Source organism: Triturus cristatus, chromosome 3_2, assembly GCF_964204655.1.
Source record: "Triturus cristatus chromosome 3_2, aTriCri1.1, whole genome shotgun sequence".
Lineage (NCBI taxonomy): Eukaryota > Metazoa > Chordata > Amphibia > Caudata > Salamandridae > Triturus > Triturus cristatus.
In genome coordinates, this window is record NC_140584.1 from 395,029,599 (window position 1) to 395,056,785 (window position 27,187).

General features: G+C 44.0%; 1 protein-coding gene across 1 annotated transcript in view; it reads left to right on the forward strand.

Moving 5' to 3' along the window:
- Nucleotides 1–27,187, forward strand: part of GRIK3 (glutamate ionotropic receptor kainate type subunit 3) — a 1,116,666-nt gene that overhangs the window by 655,360 nt on the left and 434,119 nt on the right. Inside the window, exon 7 of the mRNA XM_085647918.1 lies at nt 16,131–16,274. Within this exon, the coding sequence (XP_085504044.1) occupies nt 16,131–16,274 (144 nt within the window). The remainder of the gene's footprint in view (nt 1–16,130; nt 16,275–27,187) is intronic.

Here is a 27,187-nt window from a genome sequence, read left to right on the forward strand (position 1 = left end):
TATAAGTGCATTTGATAGTGTTCTATTAATTAATGACTGCATGTATAGATGATTCTGTTGTTGAATGGGTAGTTGTGTGTGTAGACTTAGGAATCAGTGAGTGGGTATGTAGTAACTGGTATTGGTGTGTCAATGGTTTCAAATATGGTACTCTGTATTTTACAGTGAGTGATGAAAGGTTATACTAGTGTATGATGAGGAGTATCAGATTGTCAAGTGGATGATGTCATCAGTGATCTCATTTGAGATGTCATCAGTGATGTCATCAGTGATGTCACTGACCATGTCATGAATGATGCAATATGTGACATCATCAGCAGTGCATTGCGAGCGCGTGAGTTATAGTTAGCAGAACTAACTATAACGGAGGAATTTCTATGGTTTTGTATGAGTGAAAGGGGCAGCTAACTATAACACCCCTGAAACCTATTGTTTTTTCTGTGTATATATATATATATATATAGTCGTTGGTGAACAAGCCTGCTAGTCAGGCGAAACGCGTCCTACCAGCCGATTGCAATAAAAGTTCTTTATTGACCAGAACACGGCGTCGTCATCCTTGTGCTTCGAGGAACTTTCGAAATTTATTACGGACCGTGCTTGGGTGGTCCGCTTCGATGACACACCCTCTGTTCAGGAGTGCGGTGGTAGTTACCCAAGCCTGGAGGAATCATATATATATATATATATATATATATATATATATCTTATCTACTGGCGGTCGCCAGTAGATAGTTATAGTTAGGATCGTGTTTCCATAGGAAATCCGCAACATTCTATTTAGAATAACTTTGGCACCGATTGACGAATCCTCGCGAAATTTTCAAAATAGGTGGGGTGCTCCGCTCCGCTCCTTCCCTGAAAGTCTCGCGGGGATTCGTCAAGCGGGGGCTGAGAAAAAGGGGGGTGTCTCAAAACGTGTTTTCCCCATGCATTTTTCCATAGGACCTTTAGTCCAAGCTACAGCCCGAACGGCTGAACAGAATTACTTGAAATTTGGCAGAGAGGTAGTCCTCAGGTCAGGGATGTGCCTTTTGCAGGTCTGGTGTAAATCTGTTCAGTATTTCCTGAGAAAATAGCATTTAAAAGCATATATATATCTATAAGCACGCACCGTGCGCGTACGGTAAAACTTACCGTACGAGCACGCTGCCGTGCGCGAGCACGATTCTGATTGGTTGTTAGATCTTAGTAAACATTCGAATCGGTCGAAACCAGGAAGTGTCGGCCGCCATTTTGTCTCTCGCAGTCTGAGGGGGTGAAAAACAAAGGTGGAGAACGTGAAAAGGGGGCAGGGTGGATAGTTCCTGACCCCCTAGCCTTTGTCAGGGGGTCCCAGAAGGACCCCCAAGGGCCAAAATGTCCTTTAATTCTTTTGCGAAAAATCGCGGAGTACGCGTAGCGTGTGCGTACGGTAGAAACGGAAAAATTCAGTGAACTGCGTAACTTGGGCGCGCGGTGCCCGGAGCGCGCCCCGTGCGCGTACGGTACGCGAAGCGCACCGAGCGCGTACGGTACGCGTACGGTGAAAAACCTTAAAAAAATAAATAAATACATAACTTAGCATTTAAAAAAACGTACAAATTCACTGAAAAAAACATAGGTTTCACACACGTTATAGTTAGGAATTAGCATTTAAAAAACCTTGCAAATTCCCTTAAAAAACCATAGGTTTCACACATGTTATAGTTAGCTGGACATTTCACTCGTGAAAAACCATTGAAATTCCCCTGTTATAGTTAGTGCAGGCAACTATAACTCACGCGACCGCAATCCTCTGCTGATGACATCAGATATTACATCACTGATAACATATGTGTCTTTCTGAAAAAAAATATTTGTAATATATGTATAGCTAAAAATTAATGGAAGAAGACATGGGTAAATAAGTGTCTAAATACAGTGATGTAGTATCTGACGTCATCAGCAGAGGATTGCGGTCGCGTGAGTTATAGTTGCCTGCACTAACTATAACGGGGGAATTTCAATGTTTTTTCACCAGTGAAATGCCCAGCTAACTATACCATGTGTGAAACCTATGGTTTTTTTAAGTGAATATATATATATATATATATATATATATATTCGCTCCTGAGTTAGGCACCAGCCCAGCGCACACATGAACGGTGCTCGTCACGGCGGGGGTGCTCCCGCCTTCAAAATTCAGCTCCACACTGCCAATCGGTAATCATACCGGAACACAGACGACAGCACTCACGGGGGAGAGTTCCAAGAGATGATTTATTAGGAACTCTGGGCGCTCATAACAGACGCGTTTCGGCAACTCGCCTTTCTCGATGTTAAGCTCGGAACGCCAACATCGCCATTGTTTTAAATTCATAGTTCGCGCTCACGCTAACAGTCAACATAGTAGAAAGACTAACAAAACCCTGTAATCAGGATGTTAATATTCCGCCATCTTTAAACGTACCAAATGGTAACATAAAGCATCGCAATAAATGCAATTCACCAACAATGATAAAGCCCTGGATGGGCATACATTCTTATTGCGCGAAAGCAAGCATAATTTCTCAAGGAGAAAAACAAAAGGAAAACAATGGGCAGCGGCTTTCAATCCTCGACACACAATAGTTAAAACAGTGCATAGAATAACATGGCAAAAAAGGAGGAGGGAGAGAGGACTCAACGGAAACAAACGTCATATGCAGTAACAGACAGTAAATATACAGTAAAATATTTAATAAAATATTTCAATCTCCCAAATGCACCGCTAACTCCTCACTGCTGTTCAGACCAGACGGATTTTTACTTTGCAGATCAATAATGTACCGTGACTCAAGACGTCTAAGTCTTTGAATCCTATCACCTCCCCTAGGGTTGACGGGTGCCTGATCCAGGCAAAAGTATGTTAACAAATCTCGATCTCTCTTGTGATATTGATTAAAATGTCGAGCAACAGGATAGGACTCGTCAAAATTTGAAATAGCCCTCATATGCTCCAGGATCCGAATTTTGGCAGGGTGAATAGTGCTGCCAATATAACGGAGTCCACAAGGACAGGTCAAACAGTATATAGTGTAGGGAGTGGTGCATGTTAAGAATTTGGTGATTTTCTTAGGTGTTGCCAAGCCTGGGACAGTGTATGATAAAGTCCTTTTACTTTTCTTGCAGGCCTTGCACTTACCGCAGGGAAAAAAAAACATTTAGAGCCCCAAATGGTGATTTCGGATCTACAGTTGGTTGATAGCTGTGCACCAGGGTGTCCCTAAGGGATCTGGCCTTCTTGAACGTGATCAGGGGGTTAGGAGGTAGGTCACTACCAATGGTGGTATCCGATAAAAGAGTGGCCCAGTTCTTTTTTAGGATGCGTCTGAGATGACCTGCATCCTTCGAAAATGTAGTGATCATTCTAAATTTCCCAGTATTCTCCTCTTCCCTGTGTTTGTATTGGTTACTCAGGAGGTCAGTTCTACTAACACACTTGGCCTTGTTAAGGGCTCTGGTCAGAACATTCTCACTATACCCTCTCTGTCTAAAGTGGGCAAGGCTTTCATTAGCTGAAGATTCAAAATCTGACTCCCTAGTATTGTTTCTTCTTAGACGTAACAGTTCCCCATAGGGAATACTGTCAATCAGTTTCTTGGGGTGACTGCTTGAAGAGTGTAGAATAGCATTCCCAGCCGTAGGTTTACGATATAATTTTGTATGTAATTTCCCTTCCGAAACAAATACACTGAGATCCAGGTAATTAACAGCCTCTGTGCTCACCTCCCCTGTAAATTTCAAATTGACATTGTTGATGTTTAGATATTGTATGTATTCAGATGCCAATGCCGGGGAGCCCTTAAAAATTATGAAAAGGTCATCGATATAACGATGCCAAACCACAACCCTGTCTGTCCAAATTTTGTTGGTTTCGGCCCATGCCACCTGCTCCTCCCACCAGCCTACGAAAGGATTTGCATAGCTGGGGGCAAAGCAAGTGCCCATGACCGTCCCCGAGACCTGTCTGTATAGCTGTTTCTGATAAATGAAAACGTTGTGAGTAAGACAAAAATCGATAAACTCAATGATCATGGCATTATGGTCCATAGCGCATAGCGGGCGATTGGCAAGAAAATACTTCACTGCTCTCAGCCCATCACTGTGTGCTATACATGTGTAAAGACTAGCAATGTCTAACACCATTAAACAAAAACCCTGTTCCCATTTAACTCGTTCAATCTGTACAAGAAAATCTTTGGTATCTCTAAGATACGATTTCAATAGTACCACCTGTTGAAATAAAAAATGATCTATGTACACGGACAAATGTTCGGTCAAACTTTGGGTAGTTTGACCGAACATTTGTCCGTGTACATAGATCATTTTTTATTTACACATGTATAGCACACAGTGATGGGCTGAGAGCAGTGAAGTATTTTCTAAGAAGAAACAATACTAGGGAGTCAGATTTTGAATCTTCAGCTAATGAAAGCCTTGCCTGCTTTAGACAGAGAGGGTATAGTGAGAATGTTCTGACCAGAGCCCTTAACAAGGCCAAGTGTGTTAGTAGAACTGACCTCCTGAGTAACCAATACAAACACAGGGAAGAGGAGAATACTGGGAAATTTAGAATGATCACTACATTTTCGAAGGATGCAGGTCATCTCAGACGCATCCTAAAAAAGAACTGGGCCACTCTTTTATCGGATACCACCATTGGTAGTGACCTACCTCCTAACCCCCTGATCACGTTCAAGAAGGCCAGATCCCTTAGGGACACCCTGGTGCACAGCTATCAACCAACTGTAGATCCGAAATCACCATTTGGGGCTCTAAATGGTTTTTTTCCCTGCGGTAAGTGCAAGGCCTGCAAGAAAAGTAAAAGGACTTTATCATACACTGTCCCAGGCTTGGCAACACCTAAGAAAATCACCAAATTCTTAACATGCACCACTCCCTACACTATATACTGTTTGACCTGTCCTTGTGGACTCCGTTATATTGGCAGCACTATTCACCCTGCCAAAATTCGGATCCTGGAGCATATGAGGGCTATTTCAAATTTTGACGAGTCCTATCCTGTTGCTCGACATTTTAATCAATATCACAAGAGAGATCGAGATTTGTTAACATACTTTTGCCTGGATCAGGTACCCGTCAACCCTAGGGGAGGTGATAGGATTCAAAGACTTAGACGTCTTGAGTCACGGTACATTATTGATCTGCAAAGTAAAAATCCGTCTGGTCTGAACAGCAGTGAGGAGTTAGCGGTGCATTTGGGAGATTGAAATATTTTATTAAATATTTTACTGTATATTTACTGTCTGTTACTGCATATGACGTTTGTTTCCGTTGAGTCCGCTCTCCCTCCTCCTTTTTTGCCATGTTATTCTATGCACTGTTTTAACTATTGTGTGTCGAGGATTGAAAGCCGCTGCCCATTGTTTTCCTTTTGTTTTTCTCCTTGAGAAATAATGCTCGCTTTCGCGCAGTAAGAATGTATGCCCATCCAGGGCTTTATCATTGTTGGTGAATTGCATTTATTGCGATGCTTTATGTTACCATTTAGTACGTTTAAAGATGGCGGAATACTAACATCCTGATTACAGGGTTTTGTTAGTCTTTCTACTATGTTGACTGTTAGCGTGAGCGCGAACTATGAATTTAAAACAATGGCGATGTTGGCGTTCCGAGCTTAACATCGAGAAAGGCGAGTTGCCGAAACGCGTCTGTTATGAGCGCCCAGAGTTCCTAATAAATCATCTCTTGGAACTCTCCCCCGTGAGTGCTGTCGTCTGTGTTCCGGTATGATTACCGATTGGCAGTGTGGAGCTGAATATATATATATATATATATATATATATATATAGATATATATAAAAAACAAAGTGGTTCTGCTGCTGGTCCCAGCGTTAAGGATAAAAATCAGAGACCCCAGATTATATTTACACAAGGAGATGACGCTGCACTCCTGGATGCTGCCACAATTTATTAAAAACTTCCTTTGCAAGGCACCTCGACACGTTTCAACTTTCGTTCTTTTCAAGTGGCATTAGTCCTTCATTGTTTTCATCTGGCCTTTTATACTGTGAAAAGCATTTTGGGAAGTATAATCTTTTGATTTTACACATGTGTGAGACCTTCCTGAATTCAACTGCAGCAGAGTGCTTCATTAAGGGCAGTTTGATTTTAAAAGGTCTCCTTTGCATATTTTTTGCATATTATTATTGGCTTCCCAACTTAGCAATTTCACTTTTGCAAAATAAGTGGCTGGCCTCAGTGCCCTACTCCCATTGATTACGGACTGCAAGGGTGTGTAAGTAATGGGTAGTATACACTCACAATTTCTCCTCTGTGAGATTGTTATCCAACCACGGAGTCATGCTAGGCACTGTTAGAAGTTCGTCTTCAAGTGATTAGTTCACACGCAGGGTTTTGGTAGCTCCTCGCCAAATTATGATTTTAAAAGGGTCTCCTCACACTGGGCGCAGCCGCTTTGTAAATAAGAATTAAAAAACAAAGTGGTTCTCAAGTGGCGTGCTCTGCTGCTGATGTGTTAGGGGTAAAAACTATAGACCTCAGAATATATTTACACAAGAAGTAGACAAAGCTGCACTGCCGGAGTCTGCCATTAGTTATAACTTCCTTTGCAAGGCACCACAGCGCGTTTTAACTTTTGTCTTTTTCTAGTGGCATTAGTCCTTCTTTGTTTTCCTCCAGCCTTTCATACTGTGAACAGCATTGTGGGAAGTATAGTTCTTTCATTTTACACATATGTGAGACCTTTTTGAATTTAGATGCAGCATAGTGCTTCATTATGGGGAGTTTGATTTATGTTCACACACAGGGGATTGGTATCTCTTCGCCAACTTCAAATTTTAAAAGGGTCTTCTCACACCGGGTGCTGCCGCTTTGTAAATAAAGTTCTAAAAACAAAGTGGTTTTCAAGCGACGCGCTTTGCTGCTGCTGCCAGCGTTAGGGGTAAAAAAATATTTCTATTATGTTTTTTAAAATGTCTCTTTTATATGAAATGTTTTCTAAAATTCATTTAATTATTTATTTTTTTAGAAAATGTCTTTTAAATGTAATGTTTTCTTAAGTGTTAGTATAATTTTTTATTTAAATTGTTTGCAAATTGTTTTATTTATATTTTTAAATCTATATATATGTGTGTGTGTGTGTGTGTGTGTATATAATTTGTGTATTTAATGTAAGGTATTAAATACAACTATTTGTTTTGCTCATTTAAATATTTAAATTATGTTAGATATTTTTGTTTGTTATATATGTTTGGTAATTTAAATATTATGTTACTGTTAATATGTTACATTGGGTGTATTAAAAAAATATTATTTCTGTACTTGTTAAAGTATATATATATATATATATATATATATATATATATATATACACACACATATATATATACACACACATATATATTCTACTGCAACTCTTTAAAACTATTTTTTTTACATTCTATTATTTTTTACTAATTTACAATTTTACTTAAATGAGTTATACATCGATATTTATTTAAAAAAACTATATTCTTACCTTTTCTTGGTGATATTCTCTTTCATCATATTTCAACACTGCATTTTTGTAGTTCATTTTGTCAATATATAAACAGAATATTTTCGTTAATATTATTTTTAACACCATATTCATGTCAATTGGTATTTTTTTTCTCGCTATTCCGCCACACAACCACTATTGGAGCCTTGCTGTACACACTAATGGAGACGGGGGAACACCCTGAATTCATTTTTTGTGTGATGTGAACCATCATCTGTTGGCACATACAGTCACAGTGTGCATCTTCACATACAGTCATGGCTTAGTGATGACCTACGTTTAAAATAGTGATGTTGATCTTCGTCGTGTTTTCTAGTGCTGTTTCTATTTATTTTCTCATATTTCTTTTATTGATTTTTCTATCAAACATCAACACAAAGAAAAAACAATAACCGCTTTCTATCCCTTTCCCCACCCCACACAGATCCAGAGAAATAGGCATTACTTTGTAAACGTATTCACTTGAGAGCTGGGGCGTGATACTCAACACCACATTATTAAAACTATGCAGTGCACATGGTGGTGTTGATGCCCCGCAAACACACCTCCCCAAGAACTTTCCGTTGTATTCATGTGTCACTCATCTCCAGAGTCAGTTTCACTCCCCATAACCGGCTCCTCTATTTCTTGCTGTATACCGATCTCTACCATATTCCACTTCATTCTGCCCCTCTGATCAGTCCCGTTGTATACCAATCTGTGGCTTTCCCCACATTCACCCACATTCACCCACATACACCCTTCACACCAGTTCGCACAGCCATTGTTTCTTAGTGGGTGTTCTGGTTGTCATCCATCTTAGCGCTATACATTTCTTTGTTACAGCTGACTCCAGTCCTACTACATTCTCTGCGTGTATAGTGTGTTTAGATCATGTCACTAGACCTAGGAGGCACAGATGCACCATAGGCATTACAGTTAGTTTGGTCAGGACCCCCAACACCTGAAACACTCCTCTCCAGAAAACCCCCAAAGCCAAGCATGTCTGCCACATATGAATTTAAGTCTCAGGAATTTAACTGTTTCTGGGGCAATATTCTTGCTTGTTTGGGTCCAATCTGTGCAGTCTTTGTGGTGTGATATAATCTCCATGTACACATTTATTTTGTATCAATTAACTGTGCGTTATAAGTCACTCTCCTGCAATTGCCCAGAATAGAAGCCCAATCGGGCTCATTCAGATCCTCACCCATATCTCCCTCACATTATATTTTCAATGTTGTAATGCGGGAGGCTGCACGTTGGAATAGAATGGCATACAGGTGTGAGATAAGCCTATGTTATCTCCCCATGCCTGGCAGTGTCTAGTTTAGGACATGTGTGTCTGGTTCTTGTGGGAATCCCGGCCATGCCTTCCGTATAGCCGCAGCCAAACTATCGTAAATGAGGAAGCAGCTGCCCGCAACATTCCATTGGGTGCAGAAATACGCATACCCCTTTATCCTGCATCTGCATATAGGTCCCCAAGTCATTGCGGTCTGCCGCCTTCCCCTCTTTGCCTTAGGAACAGTAATGTTGTGGGATTTATGGCAGTGCACCAAGGGTTCAACTGTTGCATGAAAATATGTACCTCATTTTTCTGCTTCATTGTTTGTTCCCAAATGTTTAACAGTGTATGGATCTGTTCCAGTAGGGAGAAGCTGTACTTGCGTGTTGCCAATTGTAGTGCCAGAAGCTTCCAAAATTGGATTAAACAGGCCAGCATCCCTGCGACAGAGTCAGCTTTCCTTTCCTGAAACCATGGTATTGTTTGTTGGATATGAGCTGCCCAATAATATACCCTGAAATTGGGAGCCTGTAGTCCTCCGCTGTCCCATGTAAATTTTAGAATTTATAGGCTAATCCGCTCTCTCCTGTTCCCTTAATATACAATTTGGAACTTATGAAAGCAAGTCTCAGGTATGCACATTGGCATAAAGCATCCTGGGTAGCATTATTATCTTGCTTATAGCTATTCATCCCATAAGGGACATTGGGAATCACAACCAATTACTCTTTTCTAGGCTGCCTAGGAGTACCCCACATTTGACGGGTAGGTCTCAGCCATGTCAGAGCTCAGGTTGATACCCAGGTATTTACCAAGCGTTGTCTCTACGTTTATGTTGGCAAAGGTCATCTCCCTAGTTTAATTCATCTGGATGGGGTAAAGAACTAACTTGTCCACAATCAGCCAAAACCCTGAGGGAGCCCGGAAATCTGCTGGTGTGTAGTGTGTTGTGCCCCATGTGTCCGTTAGATTCCTCAATGTCAGTAATGTATCATCCGCATATAGTGAGATGACCTCCTGTTTGCCTTCCACCAGTATCCAGACGTCTTCGTGTCTAAAGTGTATTATTTAGGCCAGTGATTCAATGACCATGGTGAAAATCAGCAGGAGAGGGGCGCACCCAGTCGAGACCCCGGCTCTATAGGTCAATTGTCCAAATGTCTATGCCCACCTTCACTCGGGCCCTGCTGTTCATATACAGCAGCTCCACCCATTTCAGATAGGTCACCCCCAGTTTTTACCTACGTAGGGTTTGCATCGTGAATGTCCAGTTTACTGTGTCGAAAGCCTTGTTGGCATTCAAGCTGGCCACTGCACAGGGCTTCACCTCTCTTATAGCCTGTTCCATAATGAGGAAGGACCTCCAGATATTAGTGTTGGTGGTTTGGCCACGTACAAACCACGTTTGATCCTTGTGCATAACTCCCTCGGCCACTTTAGATAGTCGCTGCACCAGTACTTTCCCCAGTATTTTTGCATGTATGTTGATCATTAATTGGGGGCTGTAAGACTCACAGTCAGTGAGGTCTCTGCCTAGCTTGGTCAAAACTACAATAATGGCTTCTCTCAACGATTTCAGGCAACACGCCCTTTTCAAAGCCTCAGTGTACATGGCCAGCAGTGGCTTCAATAGCAGATCCACATATACCTGGTAAAACTTGACATTGAACCCATCTGTGCCTGCTGTCTTCCCCATATTCATGTGTTTGATAGCCCTTCTAATGTCTGACTCATCAAGTGGCACATTCGAAGTAGTTCTTGCATCCTCATCTACTTTAAGGATATGTGCCTCATCGAGAATGTTCTTTATGCCTGCATCATCATCCTGGCCCGTCTGTGCATATAGTATCTTGTAGAATTCTGCAAATCTTGTCAATATGACTACCTGGGCGGTCAGAGCCACCCCATTAGTGTCTTTGATAGATGCCACAGTGTTCACGGCTCTCTCTCTGTTTACTAGGCAAGCTAAGAGAATACCTGGGTGGTCTCCCTGTTCGTGTTGCATTTCAGTGTACATCTTATAATCACCCTTCCCAAAGCTATCACAGGCTTCATCCAGTTCCCCCTGCAACTCATGTTGCATTTTCCATACCTCTACAGTGTGTGGAGCCATTCAATCATTGTCTGCAATGTGTCATTCCAGCTACGTGACTGTGCGTCCCAGGGATTTACGTACCCTGTATATTGTGGCCATGCATTTCCCTCTTATTGCTACTTTAAAAGACTCTCAGAATACTCCTGCAGACTCCACTTTACCCGTATTTATGGCGAAGAACTCCTGTATTGCCTCCCTAATTTACTTACTGAACACCTGGTCTAGTAACACTTGACATTGTAGACACGACTGTGGCACTTGTGCCACATGGAGTTGGCCTATGAACTCTATCACAAGCGGAGTATGGTCTGGTAGTGTTGGGTTTAAATATTGGGTCACCCCAAATTGCGCAAATTGTCCTGGATGGGTAAATGTTTAGTCTATCCTAGCGGATGCCCCAGGTGGAGGAGAATAGAACGGGTATCCCCTCATGTTGCCGTGCCATGTCCTCCATGGCTCTAACATGTTGAGTGTATCCATGCCCTCTAGTAGGGCCCTGGAGGATCTGTCTAGGTTGTGTTGTGGTGAGCGTCTGGGGGTTAAGGTTTGCACCCTGTTTAGATGAAATCTAGTGTGTCAATTTCTGGTGCCCATTTGTTTAGTAGCACCAGGTGTCTGCCCCCCACCTTGCCTACAACCCCCACATGTCTGCCACCCGCTGCCTTCAGTTCGATAGTCACCCTGAAGTGAACACTGGAGTCCACCCACAGCAGGACCCCACGAGCCAAGGAAGTGAAATTAGATTACCACCATATTCCCCCCCCCCCCCCAACTTAGTGCCTACCTACTTGTGTTCTTGTGGTAGCAGATGTGTCTCCTGCAACATCACTATCTTCACCTGATGTTTCCTCGTGTAGGACCAAATTCTCTGTCGATTAATGTGGTTCTGTATCCCCTTAATGGTACAAGATCGCGCTATCTCGCTAACTCAATAAAAAGATGGATGAAGGAATCTTCCACTAGGGCCCAAATCGAGAGTGGCATTAATACAAACATGCCATAATGCACTGAAGTTATTTATGGAAAAGTACTCCCCATCAGTAATAAGGCCCCAGGAAGGCAAGACGGATGCTTATTATCAGGACCGGACTGGCCGTAGCGGGCACCAGGCAATCCCCCGGTGCGCCGCACAGGTGGGGGCCGGTTTTGGGCCCCTGGGTGCCGTTTTTGTTACAGGGCCGCTTTTGCAGCATAGCTGCAAATCTGCCCTGTAACAAAATCGGCCAAAAACCGACCCTGGCAAAGAGCTCGGCGGCACCCCCAAGCTCCTGGGGGCCGGCCGAGCACTTTGCCAGGACCGGTTTTGGTTCCCAGTCCGGCCCTGCTTATTATGCGCACTATGTACATTGATTCTGTCCACGAGTCAAAGTATGTACTCTGGTGACCTAAACTTATTTGCAGATCCCTATGATTGAGTATGCAATGCGTACATTTTAAGTATGCTTTTCATAATCTCTACTGTTAATATGTGTAAAAAAATATTTTAACAAAAAACTTCCCCACCCACACACTTTCCTACTCTGGGGCTTAAGCTTTCTGACTCACGTCTATAAAGTACTAGGCATAGGAGAACGTTTAATTATGCTGGTATTTATGCATTACTGCTGTTAAGCGAAATTACCAGAGTTATACGATTGCTCTAGTTTGAGTAATTAAGAATAATCTGGGACAAAAATCTTACCACAAGAGCCCAGAAACAACGAACTAAGGGGCATATTATCAAGAACGGCTTTAAAATTATCGCCGCTTTAGAGGAAGGAAACTGCTGCTAAAGCGGTGATAAGGGGCTTGATAATGATAATATGCCCTTGTGAATTCCCATAGAAGCCCAGGTTCACACCAGAACATGGGTTCCTATTGGAATTCTCAATGGCATATTATCAAGCCCATTATCGCCGCTTTAGCGGCAGTTTCCTGCCGCTAAAGCGGCGATAATTTTAACGCCGTTCTTGATGATATGCTCCTAGGAGAGAATGAGTGGCTGCTAGCTACTGCTGTTCATGTCCTGTAGTATTTAGTGTTACAGCGCAAAATGCATCCTTGGTCCCATTTTTATTGCAAGATTACATTTTCCAGTAAGAAAATAACTCTAAATGCTGGATTACGCATCTCACACTATTACACATAATTAAGAGTTATTTTGTGAGAATTATGAGTAATTAAGCTAGAGAGAATTACATAAGTTACGCCCACCTTTAGTAAGCACAATGTCTATTTCAATACTCTTTCCTGAGAGCTGTCTCATATACGCTGGTGAATATTTTTTTATTTAAAAGTGCATATGTATCACAGGCGGGAGAGACGCAGATGTAGAAACATTGGTCGAGAGAGGGCTGTTGCACCTAAAATGCAAAACTGCTAAGGAATCAAAAGCAGAACAGCTACTGGAGGGACCTCGAAGGACCACTGAAGTATCACAGAATATGGATGACAAGTGACGAGCATGATGACGTGGGCAGAGTCCACTCAGCAAGCTATGCTAAGCAATATCTACATGTGTGGTACACCTCAGAATGCACTGTTGCTGTTTGTCTTGTTAATAATGCTCTTGCTGCAAAGTCGGTGCCTTGACAGAACTAATTTGCAATTTGGAAATTAGCATTGCAGCTCTTCTGCAAATGGCAGTTTGCTCCTGAATTGTAATAACACTCAAATTAGGTTCTTCAATGTATATAACAAACGATGAAAAAGACAAAACCATCTTCAGATTTCAGTAGTATGACATATAAAACAGGCACCTTAGTACTTTTGCAAAGTGATAATTCTGCATCCCCTGCGAGGCAGTTTAGAGCATTCATGCTTGTTGGGGGAGAATTGACAATAAGCACATGGGCAAGGCCTCTGGTAGTTCTAATGTGGCTGGTAATTAACGTTACAAGTCATGTCAGAATTTTACGGTCTGCGATAATTTTGCAAACACATTACTTTTCTCTCAGCAACTGTCTCTGGGTGAAACTCCAGGAAAAATGAGGAATAACCAATGAAAAAAGTTCAACTCCATTGACTGTGCCCCTAGAATTACCGGTATACCACTAATAGGGACAGATAGGCCTCACATTGGAGAATGCGCGTTTAAAAAATCACTGAGCGGATCCAAGCAAGAACTACATTTTCATGGTAGAATCCCTTTATCAAAGATAAGAACATGCTTGAGCATAGAATAGATATAATGATCTATTTAGCTGCAATAGGTGTAAGGATGAAAGGTCAACATGTCTCATGCCTTAAGAGTCCCTAGCAGATCATAGCATTTCGTCAGGATGAAGGAGACCTTATTCTACTCTCACAGAGATATGTGAATGAAGAGTGTACGCACCATGCCCTGCATACGTTACATAGACTTTTGGGATATCTCCTGGGGTTAGACCCGGTGAGGAGAAGAAAGCAGCTCCAATCGGACCAGACGAGTGGTACGCTGATTTAGCGTATCGTCAAACGTGTTGAAGCACAGTGTGGCTATCAACATATTCAGGGCCCTGCCGGTGCCGGAGGTCTATGTAACGTATAAGGGCAAGGTGCATACACTCTTCACTCACCCATCGTACCATTAAAATTTAATTTTTGCTTCGATCACCTTAGTCATTTTTTAACGCTCATAACTCTCACCCATTCTACTCACATCTTGTCACTTACTTATTCATATCACATCGGTGGAAAAGAAAAGATCTCTGGCAAAGAGCCCCCTCGAGGGGCCCATTGGGCAATGCAGCATCAGGCCAACGAGGAGCTGCCCTATGATGAAGCATGACACCCATCTGGGTGTGTGAGGGCCCTTGCTCCTAAAAGGAGCACTCCCCTCCGCTAACCATTCTCCTGACCTAGATACTCCCATAGGAACTGTACACGCCTTGTTCGCGCACAATGTTCAGCGCCATATGTTGCACAGTTTTGGTAGCATAGTATTAAATGTGCACACTATTTAGGATTACTTATACAGAAGCAAATACAGAGAATCCAAAAAAGAGGGGAAAGCATAGTCGAGACACATTGATTATAAACTTCTCTCCCAACCTCGCACTGCAGTCCCTCCAGAGCCAGACTTGATCGGCAGTTAACTGAGTACAACGGGGATATTTTTCACCCAGGGGTGTCTGAGTGACGTCAACTAAACAAGGTGCGCAAAGCTGCCGTTGTTTATAATGTCACTCAGAACTCCTGGGTGACAAACATCTTTGTCATTACCAGTTACCCATCTGCAATTTTATGTCATGTGTGGCCCCATTTTCATCTCCCCCTACTCTCGTCAACTGTTTATAGGTGCAAAATTCATGAATAAGTAATATGAAAACTGGAAACTCATTGAGCCGTAATTCTCATTCCGTGTTTGGCAGGCACGTGAAAACGTGGCTTTTCTCGCAACCATAATTGCTTCTGCTTGTCTCCCTCATTTTGTCTTCCCAATTATAGGAATTTGATGCCTTTTTAGTTGTATGCACTTTGCAAATTCAAAATTCAAATTCAAACTCAGGAGAAACAACTTTGTATCCACTGTTACTATAACATAGAAAAGAACACCTGTATTCAGAATCCAGTAAATAAATGCGTTAAGCCATCCATAACTTCAAATTTATTATTTTGTCCATTTTCGTTAGACAAAGAGGTATAATTTCTTCACTACCCCACGTAGACATAAAGGTGAAATAAATCTAGAAGCTGCGTTGAAGAGGGTGCATAAACCAATCTGGATGGTGCTCCATTCCAATCACACATTTATATTCCACACCTATTGTGCTCATTGGAGTGAAATACATTTGACTGTTTTCTGATGTCCTGCCCATACCTGAGTCAAGCCAACGCAGAGGTACGCAATGAACATCATTTGATAGACCACTTAAGCTCCCCTGTTACACTCTTGAAGCACCATGCACTCACACTTTCACCCTGGACAGAAGCAGCCTTAATGCAGCTCCTTCGTAGAAGGATAAAGCAGGAAAAACTTTGGAAAGTGGCTAATTCATCCTAGAAATTCATTATATGGCAACTCTAAGGGACACATGTATTAGTTTACACTGCAGTGCAGTTGCAACCAAGGTTACTGACAGTAGATAAAGACAAAAAAATAAACAGCAACAAATAAACAGCAATCCCACATTGGTGTTCATATCCCCTGGCATCACAATGGTACTCCATCTCCCTCCCAGCCCCTCCTATAGATGGGTGTGTGGCCAAACAGCCCTTACACTATTGTGTGCTCCCCACCACGTGACATCTATCAGCTCCAATGCTCTCCCCCTTTATTTTAGACAGATGCTGCTCTGACCTATGATGCGGTCCACATAGTGTCGGTCTGCTACCAGCGGGCGCCTCAGATGACGGTGAATGCCCTGCAGTGCCACCGCCACAAAGCCTGGAGGTTCGGTAATCGCTTCATGAATTTTATAAAAGAGGTAAACGCATGATTTAGAGCAAATGTACTTCCCAGTGTTGTGAACATTTTCGTTACAGGGCATCCTTTTGTTGTTCCAATAATGACATGGATCTTCTTACGGGACAGTAAAATAAACTTTCCTGATCATTACTTTTTTGTGATGTTAAACCAAATTCCATTTGTGTTTTCCCTTTATCACATTTTATTAGGGCTGTGATGCATGTACTGCTTTTACAAAAACAATCAAAAGTTATATATTTGTCACCTGTTTGTATATGGTTGACTCTGTGTAGTAGCATTGCAACCACAAATCCCACACCTTTACTACTTTAAGAACCTTGTTTTATATAGGATTGGTTATTGTCTATGTTGTGCTCTTATTAGGGTATGGAACTCCTAGAAATGTATCACAAGATTAGAAACAGGGAATAATGTGGATCAGGAAAAGGGCCAGGATCACAGCAGGCACAACATGCTTTGGATGGTGCAAAGCAAGAATACAGATGGTCTCACTGGACTTTCATTCCTTCAGTGAACTTTTATGACTTTGCAGTCTTATGGTCAACCTCTGCTCAAAAGAGTCCGACAAGAAGGCAACTAATTGTTGATGGCAGCACCGATCCCAGAGAACAATTTGCCCCCTAAGTCATTGTGACCATAATCTTCACACAGCCGAAAATCAGTTATGGTCTTGATAGTTTTGTCATAAAATCCATGGCCCCATTGGCATATAATACTGCAGTATATTGGTCTTGTTCTCTCTATGAAAGATGTGTTTTCCATTTTTATATTACAAACAGGTCCTCATCTTTTAAATCTCGCCTTCATTTCAATATCTACGATTGTGACACACCTGTTTTCTCATGTGGTCTCTTCACCATACTTGGGCATCTGAAAATTGAGATGTTGAGCTTAGCCGAAGAGAGTAGCACTTGTAAGACAAGACACTTTACATTTGTTAGAGATTACCAGTTTTCTTCAAGCTGGTTTCCCTTATGCTGAGCCTACCCCTCAGTGATGTAATATTCAACTACGGACAAGGCCAGACTTTGGTGTCTGCTTGGAGTCAAAGTCATGGACCGCCATCAGGGGTATTGTACATAACTGGCAGTGATCTACAATGTTTATTCTGTGACCTCGATCACAATCATCCTATTCCATTAACAATCTAAAGAGACAGATAGAAATTTAGAAAGGCTCGTTTAAATTGACAGAAAACAATAGTTTCCAGTTATTTATTTTAACTTTTGGTATTTCACCAAGAAGTGCTTGTCATCTTGCGATAACTTTGCAGCCTTGGCAAACAATTAAAATATTGGCATACAATTAAAATGTGTAAGTATTTAGGTATAATGGGTAAAATTACCAGATAGTTGAAGTCCATTCTGGTTAAACGGCCATCTTGACCGACGTTCTTTTGGGCCCTCACTCAGCCAGCATCTGGGTTAACCTACCAAACATTTTTAAAAAGAAAATCACCTAGGAGAATTCAGGGTGGGGTGACTTGTGTGGCTCCCACCAGGTTTCCCTCCCCTTGCAAACCTGAAACTTCCCACAAGTCTACCAATAAAAATGGTACCTCAAAATGTGTTGGTAGGACTAGTACTCACAACAGAAAAGACCCCAAAAGGCAACATGGACACATCACGTTTTTTCACTGAACACTGATGCTGTTTTTGCAATGTCCCTTGCGGGGGATTTTGGGTCGTAGCTCAGCCGGGCCATAGGGAAACCAATCAAACCCATACATTCTGAAAACAAATGCTTTTCTCCAAAGCTCAATTTTATACATTTGTTTTAATGCGAGATAACTGGGCTCGCCTCGGTGTTGTGGGTCCAGGCAGTTCTGGATCCAGCAGCCCAAAGGACCGCCTTCCTTGTTCCTTCGTTGTCCCAATAAAACGTAGCACGTAGTTTGCATATAGACATTTCCTTTAGCTGTTGATCAAGATTTCTGAACGGGGTTATACATTTTCTTTTCTTTAGCTTCAGAGTTCTAAGTTATTGCAATCTTTTTTTATTTATATGTACGTCAAATAATGTATATGCAAATCCAAAATCGCAAATCAATACAACAGCATACTCGCTCATTTTAGCAGCGGGCCCGGCATCCCAGCCTTGTTCAGGTGTTTATAATTCATTGATGCCTGTGTTCCCTTTGAGCTCGTTTAAAAAGGATTATCCTATAAGAATGGAACGAGGACAGATATTCGCTGCCATCTGGGGACGGTGTAAGGCTTATTTTCTCTAAGTCGATCCCCTGTGAATTTATAAATGGTGTTATATTATATTTCTGTAAAGAGCCTTATGCTAAGGCTGCCCCGATGCACTTTTAAGGACATGTGATGTGAGATACAAAACAGGAACCAGCAGAGATTGAAGGAAGGGGCAAAATAGAGGGAGGAAAGAAGAAGCCCTATTGTCTTCACTTAAACAGTAGTAGCTCACTAGAATCCTACAGAAAACCTCCTTTACAGTTGCTGTCTCGTTGGGCTGTTTGTTATTAGCCATTCCCTAAAATGGCTTCTTACATTGTGGTAGCCATTTTATGGTGCTGTACTGGTATCAGCCATATATTTCCCTACGGAGTGGGGTTCAACTGCATTTTGTAGGATGCCGTAGCTAGCCTCTTCTGGATATACATGTCACGCGCCAGTGGCTAATGCTCTGCCCTTTTTAGGGTCTAACCTGCGAGAGCATGCGCTAGCACATGCTTCTCGCATGTGAGACGCTGTTGTTAACAAAAAGGGCTTGGATCCTGTGCTTACCGTATGTTGGCTGGCGTGGCACTCTTCTTTACAGCCCAGTAATTTGTCTAGGCAGGCCTAACATCATTTCCGTTCCTCTCTGTAGAGCAGGGACCATGCAATGATTGATTCAACTTAATCTGTGTCTGTCCACTGCTCCAGATTGAGGTACTATTTTGTTGAGTTTAACCTTTAGTGCCCTGTAAACATAAGGCATGTGACAGGCAAAAACGTGCCCAGCAGGAAAAACAAAATTGTAATAATTTATTTTCCATACTTAACTTTCTTTTATTTTGCTATGTCTTCTTTTTTCACTGTGCACTCATGTTTTCTTTTGCTTTTGCTCGTGGGCACTGTTCTCAAAAGATGAAGATTATTTTATTGCATAGTGAAATTTTTTCTTTCTTAGGTGTAATTTCTGAAATGATGCTTTAACACATAATCTTGCAGTACACCCCAATCCTCCCCACTCCAATCTGCCCCACTCCAATCCACACCAATCCACCCCACCTCACCCCACACCAATTAGCCCCACTCAATCCTATCCACCCCACATTAATCCAATCCACCGCACTCCAGTCCAAACCACTTACCCCAAACCAAAACACTCCAACCCTCCCAACCAAGCCCACTTCAATCTACACCACGACAATCCAAAACAATCTGCCCCACTCTAGTCTGAAACCAGCACCCCCCCTCCAATCTTCTGCACTACAATCTGCCCCACTCCAGTCCAAAACAATCTGCCTCACTCAAATCCAAAACAACCTGCCTCACTCCAATCCAAACCAATCTGCCAGACTCCAATCTGTCCCACTGTCATCCAAAACAGTCTGCCCAAACTCCAATTGGTCCCCACTCCAATTCAAAACAATCTACCCCACTCCAATGAAAAACAATCTGCCCCACTAAATTCAAAACAATCTGTCCCACTCCAATCTGCCCCACTCCAATCCAAAACAATCTGCCTCCCTTCAATCTGTCCCCCAGCAATGTGCCCAACTCCAATCTGCCCTCTCCAATCCAAAACAATCTGCCCTCTCCAATCCACCCCACTCCAATCCAAAAAAATATTCCCCACTCCAATCCATCCCACTCCAATCCGCCCCATTCCAATCCTAAAAAATCTGCCCAACTTCAATCTGCCGCACTCCAATCTGCCCCACTCCAGTTTGCTCCACTCCATTCAAATCCACTCCACGTCAGTCCAAAACAGTCTGCCCCAATCTTATCCTCCCCAATCCAATCTGCCCCACTCCAATCCAAAGCAATCTGCCCCACTCCAATCTGCCCCACTCCAGTTTGCCCAAATCTAATCTGCCCCACTCCAATCTGCACCACTCCAGTCCAAAACAATCTGCCCCACTCCAATCCAAAACAATCACCCCACTCTGATCCATCCCGCTCCAATCTTCCCAACTCCAATCCAAAACAATCTTCCCCACTCCAATCTACCCCACTCAATCCAAAACATCCACCCCACTCCAATCTGCCCCACTCCAGTCTGCCTCACTCCAATCTACCTGACTCCAATCCGCCCCACTTCAATTCGCCGCACGCCAATCCTAAACAATCTGCCCCACTCCAACCTGCCCCACTCAAATCTGCCCCACTTCAATCAGCCCCACTCCAATCCAAAAATATCTGCCCAACTCCAATATGCCACCTTAATCAAAAACAATTTTCCCCCGTGCCAATCTAACACAGTCCACTCCACTCCAGTCCACCCCACCCCTGTCCACCACCATCCAATCTACCTCAGTCCAATCCAATCCGCCTCACTCAATCCAATCCACCTCACTCCAAACCAATCCGCCCCACTGTAATCCAATCTACTCTACTCCAATCCACCCCACACCATGCCAATCCAATTCACCCCACTCCAAATCACCGCACTCCTTTCCACCCCACTCCAGTCCATTCCACTCCAGTCCATCCCACTCCAGTCCAATTCACCACACCCCAGTCCAATTCACCACACCTAAATCCAATCCACCTCACTCTCATCTACTCATATCCAATCCACCATATTTCATTTAACTCCATTCCACCCCACTGCAGGTCAGTCCTCCCCACTCTACTCCAGTCCATTACAATCTACAATCCAGTCCACCCTACCCCAGTTGAGTCCACCCCACTCAATCCAATCCATCCACCCCACCCCACCTCACTCCAACCCACCCACTCCCTCCCTCCCCAATCCAATGCAAACAATATGCCCCACTCCAATCTGACCCACACCAATCTGCCCCACTCCATTGCAAAAAGATATGCCTCACTCAATCCAAAACAATTTGCCACACTCCAATCCAAAATAATCTGCCCCACTTCAATCCAAAACAATCTGCCCCACTCCAGTGCAAGACATTCTGCCCCATTACAATCTGCCCCACCCAATCCAAAGCAATCTAACCCAGTACAATCAGCCCCACTACCATCCAAAACGATCTGCCCCACTCCAGTCTGTCCCACTTCAATCATCCCCACACCAATCCAAAGCAATCTGCCCCACTCCAACCTGGCACATTCCAACCGCAAAAAACAATCTGGTCCATCCAATCCAAAACAATCCACCCCACTTCAATCCAGCCCACTACAACCCACCCCACTCCAATCCAACCCCCCTCACCCAATCCACTTTACCCAATCCAGTTCACACACTCCAGTGCAATCCACCCCAACCCAATATAATCCACCACAATCCAGCCATATCCAAACTACCACACTCCAATTTACCCCACTCCAATCCATCCCACTCCACCCCACTCCACCCCAGTCTAATCCACCCCACCTCAATCCATTTCACCCCACCCCAATCCACCTCAATCCAGTCCACACCAATCCAATCCACCCCACTCAATCTAATCCACCTCACTCAAATCCAATCCACCCCACCGCAACCTAATCTACTCCACTCCAATCCACCCCACCCCTTGTGAATCCAATTCACCCATCTCAATTTACTAAACTCCATGCCACGCCACCCCACTCCATTCCACCCCACTTAAGTCCACTCCACTACAGTCCACCCACTTCAACCCACCCCAACCCACCCCAGTCCACCCATCACAATCCAATCCTCCCCACCCATTTCAATCCACCCCACTCCTATTTAATCCACCCCATCTAGTCCACCCACTCCAGTCCACCCCAATCCACTGTAGTCCCATCCAACCCACTCTACTCCAACCCACTTTACCCCAATCCAATCCACCTCACCCAAGTTCAGTACACCCCACTCAATCCAGTCCATCCAGCCCACCCCACTCCAATCCACCCCACCCCAGTCCAATCCATCCCACTCCAATCAATCCATCCCACTCCACTCCAATCCACCCCACTCCACCCCACTCCAATTTACCCTCTCCAAACCACATCACTCTAATTCAATCCACCCCACCTCACCTCAATCCAATCCACCTCACCCCAAACCATCTAATCCACCCCACTCCAATCCACCCCAATCCAATCCACTTCAGCCCATTTCAATCCACCCCACTCCAATCCACCCAATCCAATCCATACACTCCAATCCACCTCACTACCTCAATCCAGTCCAAACAGCACCACTCTATTCCACCCCACTAAACTCCACTCTACACCACTCCATTCTATGCCACTCTACTCTGTGACACTGCACTCGATGACACTTCACTCTATGAAAATATCTGCCACTGCACCACTGAACTCAACTACCCTCTACTCAACTCTTTCAACTCTTCTCCTCCTACTTCACTCTATGACACTCTACTCCAGCCACTCCACTCTTGGACACTTTACATGACTACCTTTTAGACATGCTGAACAGCAGCCACACTGGTGTACAACATGGCAAAAACACATTGCGAAAGTCAATAGCTCTTGTATAGGCGCGACCTATTGGTTTTGCCAATGCTGGTTTTACTAGGCACCAGGGTTTTTTTTGCCAAATATTTTTTCTTAAAATTTTCATAAGAGAAATGCATTGCATAGAAAAATATTTAGATTGACTTCATTTCGTGCGTTGTTAAACATTGAGAATTACAGTCATTTCTCTGAATTGACATCCATCTATTACATAGTACAATCGCTACTATAAATAATATCACACTGGTTCGCATGTCTTTTCCTATGAAGATACATCTCCTTCCTGCTGCGTAATCATGTGTTAACTACTGGTTACAATGCTGAACTTATAACTGGGGAGTGAAACTCCGGTGGTGATCGTGAGATCTAGGATATATGAGTCAGACGGAGTATCGGGGCTACTGTGCTGCCTGCATGTGGGTGCGACTAATTAGTGCAGATTGGGGCCTGTCCTGTTGTTATCATCTGCCTAGCTGTCCTAGATTGTATGTGGTTGTGTTGCCGTGCATCGGCGCAGAGTTGTAGCCGTGGGAGAAATAGTGTGCGCACTTTCGGTCTGGGCCTGTGGTTGCAAATCTGCCGGGGCTTGCGATGAGGTGTCTGAGTCGTCACGCAACGGTTGTCGTTTGAATTGGTGTAACAGTAAGGTCCACTTCATGCATATGGGGTGTTTGCGTGTCCCTTTGACTTCCTCCTCCCTAAGTGTTTCCTCCTCCGCTTCTGCCCATTTGTGCGCTGCTCCTACCCATGCGGCTATCGGGGGTCCTGTGGGGGCTTGCCAGTGCATCGCTATCGCCCTTTTAGCTAGTAGTATTGCCAGCAATGTAAAGCGGATTAATACTTTGCACTGTTTCTGCCTTCGGAAGATTCCGAGTGCGCAGGCCTCCCATGTGTCCATGTTAGTTAGACCTGTGAGGTCCCTGAGTGTCTTGTGGATAGTGTGCCAGTACGGTTGTATTGTAGGGCAGTTCCAGAACATGTGATAAAAGTCCGCGCTCGGTGATTGACATCTAGGGCATAGGAACTGGGTAGCTGGGTAAAACCGCTGGAGACGCGCTGGCATTTGATACGCTCTATGTAAGATATAAAATTGTATATTTTTCAAACGCTTGTTTCAGTACACCATCTTTGGCTATTCGAGTGCTGTCTCCCATCCTTTTTTATGTAACTCGCGCCCCAGTTATTTCTCCCATGTTACTCGCAGTGCACCTAGGGGTTTGTTTAAAAGCTCTCGTATGGCTTTATATAACCAAGTGATCAGGTGCCGACCCATTGCCATGTGCATGATTGTGTGGATGACTGAGTGGGTTGCCGGTTTTTCCCCCGACAGGTCATGATATGGACAATAGCTCTCTGAGTTGCCTGTGGAGTAAAAATTGGCCAGGAGGAAGTTTGAATTCTTCCATTATCTGGTGATACGGTCTTAACTGTCCGTCCTCAAATAGGGACTCTAGCTCGGTTAGAGAGTGTTCTGTCCATACGCGAAGCATGCCAGTTGTGTAGTATGCCTCTCATCTGGGCCAACCCACCAGTGGCAGCAGTGGAGAATACAAAGGTGCCCCTGCCGACAGCCGGTGTATCTTCTGCATACATTTACGAGCTATCGACACCTGTATTAGGTATGTGCACTGCGTCCCAGCAGTAACAAGAGGGGGATTTCTAGAACTGGGATAAAGCCCGTCGCTGCGTGTGTGTCCCCCATGTGTTTACCTGCTGTCCAGTCGGATAGCTACTGCAGTTGTGCCACCAGAAAGTATGATTCGAAGGAAGGTGTAACCAGTCCTCCCTGGGTGGTGGGCAATTGTAATTTCGCTAATGCTATTCTATGTCTGCCCCCTCCCCAGATTAGCAAGCTAAGGAGCGAGTCTAGGTCCCAGAAGAATGCTCGGGGTGGGATCACCGGTAGATTTGTAAAGTGATACAATAGCCATGGGACTTTAATCATCTTGGCTAAAGCCACATGTCCTATCGGGGCCAACGGGAGGTTCTTCCAAAAACCCACCGCCGAACATATCCCGGACAGTGCTCTGATGGGATTGCCCTCGAACATGTCGGATGGGGAGTGGTACAGGCCAACCCTGAGAAATCGGGGGCATCTTCGCTTCACACTAAGCTCTGTTCGCCGATCCGAATGTCCTGGGGGCTGACGTCTGGGTGTAGTGGCTAGACCATGAACTTATCCCAATTTACTCTAAGCCCGGATGCCTCTGCAAAATCTGCAAGCATCGTCCATATGGATGTCAGATATGCAGTGATACCCCGTACGTATATTAAAAGGTCATCCGCGTACATGGAGATGCTATGTGTGATACTCGCTATTGGAATGTCCCAATTTTCCCCCTCCTGGCGTAATCGTATGGCTAGGGGCTCTACGGCTACAGCGAAGAGCAGGGGTCTGAGTGGAAAACCCTGTTTGTGACCCTCTCCACCCCAAATGAGGATGATATGTACCGTCCCATGCGGATACGCAAGGTAAGTTTGGTGTACAGGAGTCGTGTGTATGCTAGGAGATTAGGACCTATCCCTATCCGTTGTAGGACCGAGAACAGATATAGCCACGTGAGAGTATTGAAGGCCTTCTCGAGGTCTAAGATGAGACAGGCTGCTCTGGGAAATGCGGTGCTCGCTATATCCTGTACATGGAATAGTCGACGTAAGTTTTGGGGCATGTTTCTCCCTGGGACAAATCCGCACTGGTCTATGTGAAGCAAGAATCAAAAAAAAAATTGTAGCGGTCCGCCAATATCTTTCCCAATATCTTACAATCGGCTGATAGTAGTGTAATGGAACGATATGAGGCCAGCTGTCGCGGGTCACGATTTGGTTTGGGGAAGGTTACAATGACTGATTCCCGAAGGGAGCTCGGGAGCTCTCCCTTTTCTAGTGCGGCCGTTAACATCTCCACGAGGTGGAGGACCAACAGGGGGGAAAAGGTTGTGTAATATTCCAGGGGGAAGCATCCAATCCCGGTGCTTTGTTACGTGCCAGGGCGCAGATTGCATGTGTAATGTCCGTATGTTGTATCTCTGTCTCTAGTGAGGTTTTCTCTGCCTCATTAATTTGTGGGATTGTCGGTGGGTCAAGGAATTGGTCTAATGCTTCCTGCCCTGTCTGTGCTGTATTTCGGTATACTTCTGTGTAGTACTGATGGAACTTCTGTAGTATTTCTACTTGGAAACGCACAAGATTACCAGAAGAATCGAGCACTTCGGAAATTGGTTTTACCTCCGTGACCTGTCGACCTAGCCAGGCTAGTAGTGTTTCTGTTTTATCCCTTTCCTTGTGTACCCTAGTTGCGTATGTCTTAAAGTTGTATTTACGTAGGTCTGAGATGGCGGCCAAATGTGTTGTCTTCGCTTCTGCCACCTGAGCTATAGTCACCGTACTTTCGTCTTCCTGTTTTGTTAGGGCAGCTAGCTTCATTTCAGCTTGTGTGAGTGCTCGTTCTAGTGTCCTTTTTATCCCCACTACTTGTTTTATACACTGACCCCAGGCTACTACATTGAATGCATCCCACTCGACTAATTTGGATGCTGCAGTTCCCGTGTTATTTGAGAAGTATTCCTGTATACTCTGCGCCTGTTCATGTTCTGAAAACCTGGTCTGTCAAGCAATCCCGCTGTAGTCTCCAGATGGGGAATGAGAGGTGGGGGGGGGTCTCCAGCATAGTCCTAGTATATGGGCGTCATGGTCGGATAGGACCCGCCCTAGGTAATCTGTATGCTGAATTTTAGATATTAACGGTGCTGTGCACAGAAACCTATTCAGTCTTACCCGTAGCTTGTGTGGGATTGAGTGAAACGAGTACAGTCTGGTCTGTGGGTTGTAGGCTCTCCATGCATCTATGAGTGCCCAATTTGTGACCCAGGTTTGAAACCGTTCTGTTTGCTTGTGGGCAGGAGAGTGTGCAGGTGGAGGGTGGGATCGGTCTAGGGCGAGATTCAGTTCGCAGTTATAGTCGCCCCCTAAGATCTACGATGTAGATGTGAATTGGGCCAGAACTCCTGTTAGACGGTCCCAGAACGCGTCTTGCTCAGTGTTTGAGATGTATACACTACCCAAAAGTATCGGCTGTCCGTCTAGGAGTCCTTCCAGGAAAGCATACCTCCCCTATTTATCCACCACTCTCCGAAGTTCTTGAAATGGGGTTCCAAGTCTGACCCAAATCAGCGCTCCCCTTGCATAGGCAGAATAAGACGTGGCACATATGGTCCCACACAGTGAAATCAAAAAGGCTTCACCAAGTGCACTCCTGTTTTCAAAATGTATTCGTTATCCAATTTTCCTATTCCAGAAGCAGAGAACGAAGATCTTGATTTTACATTATGACAGTTATTTT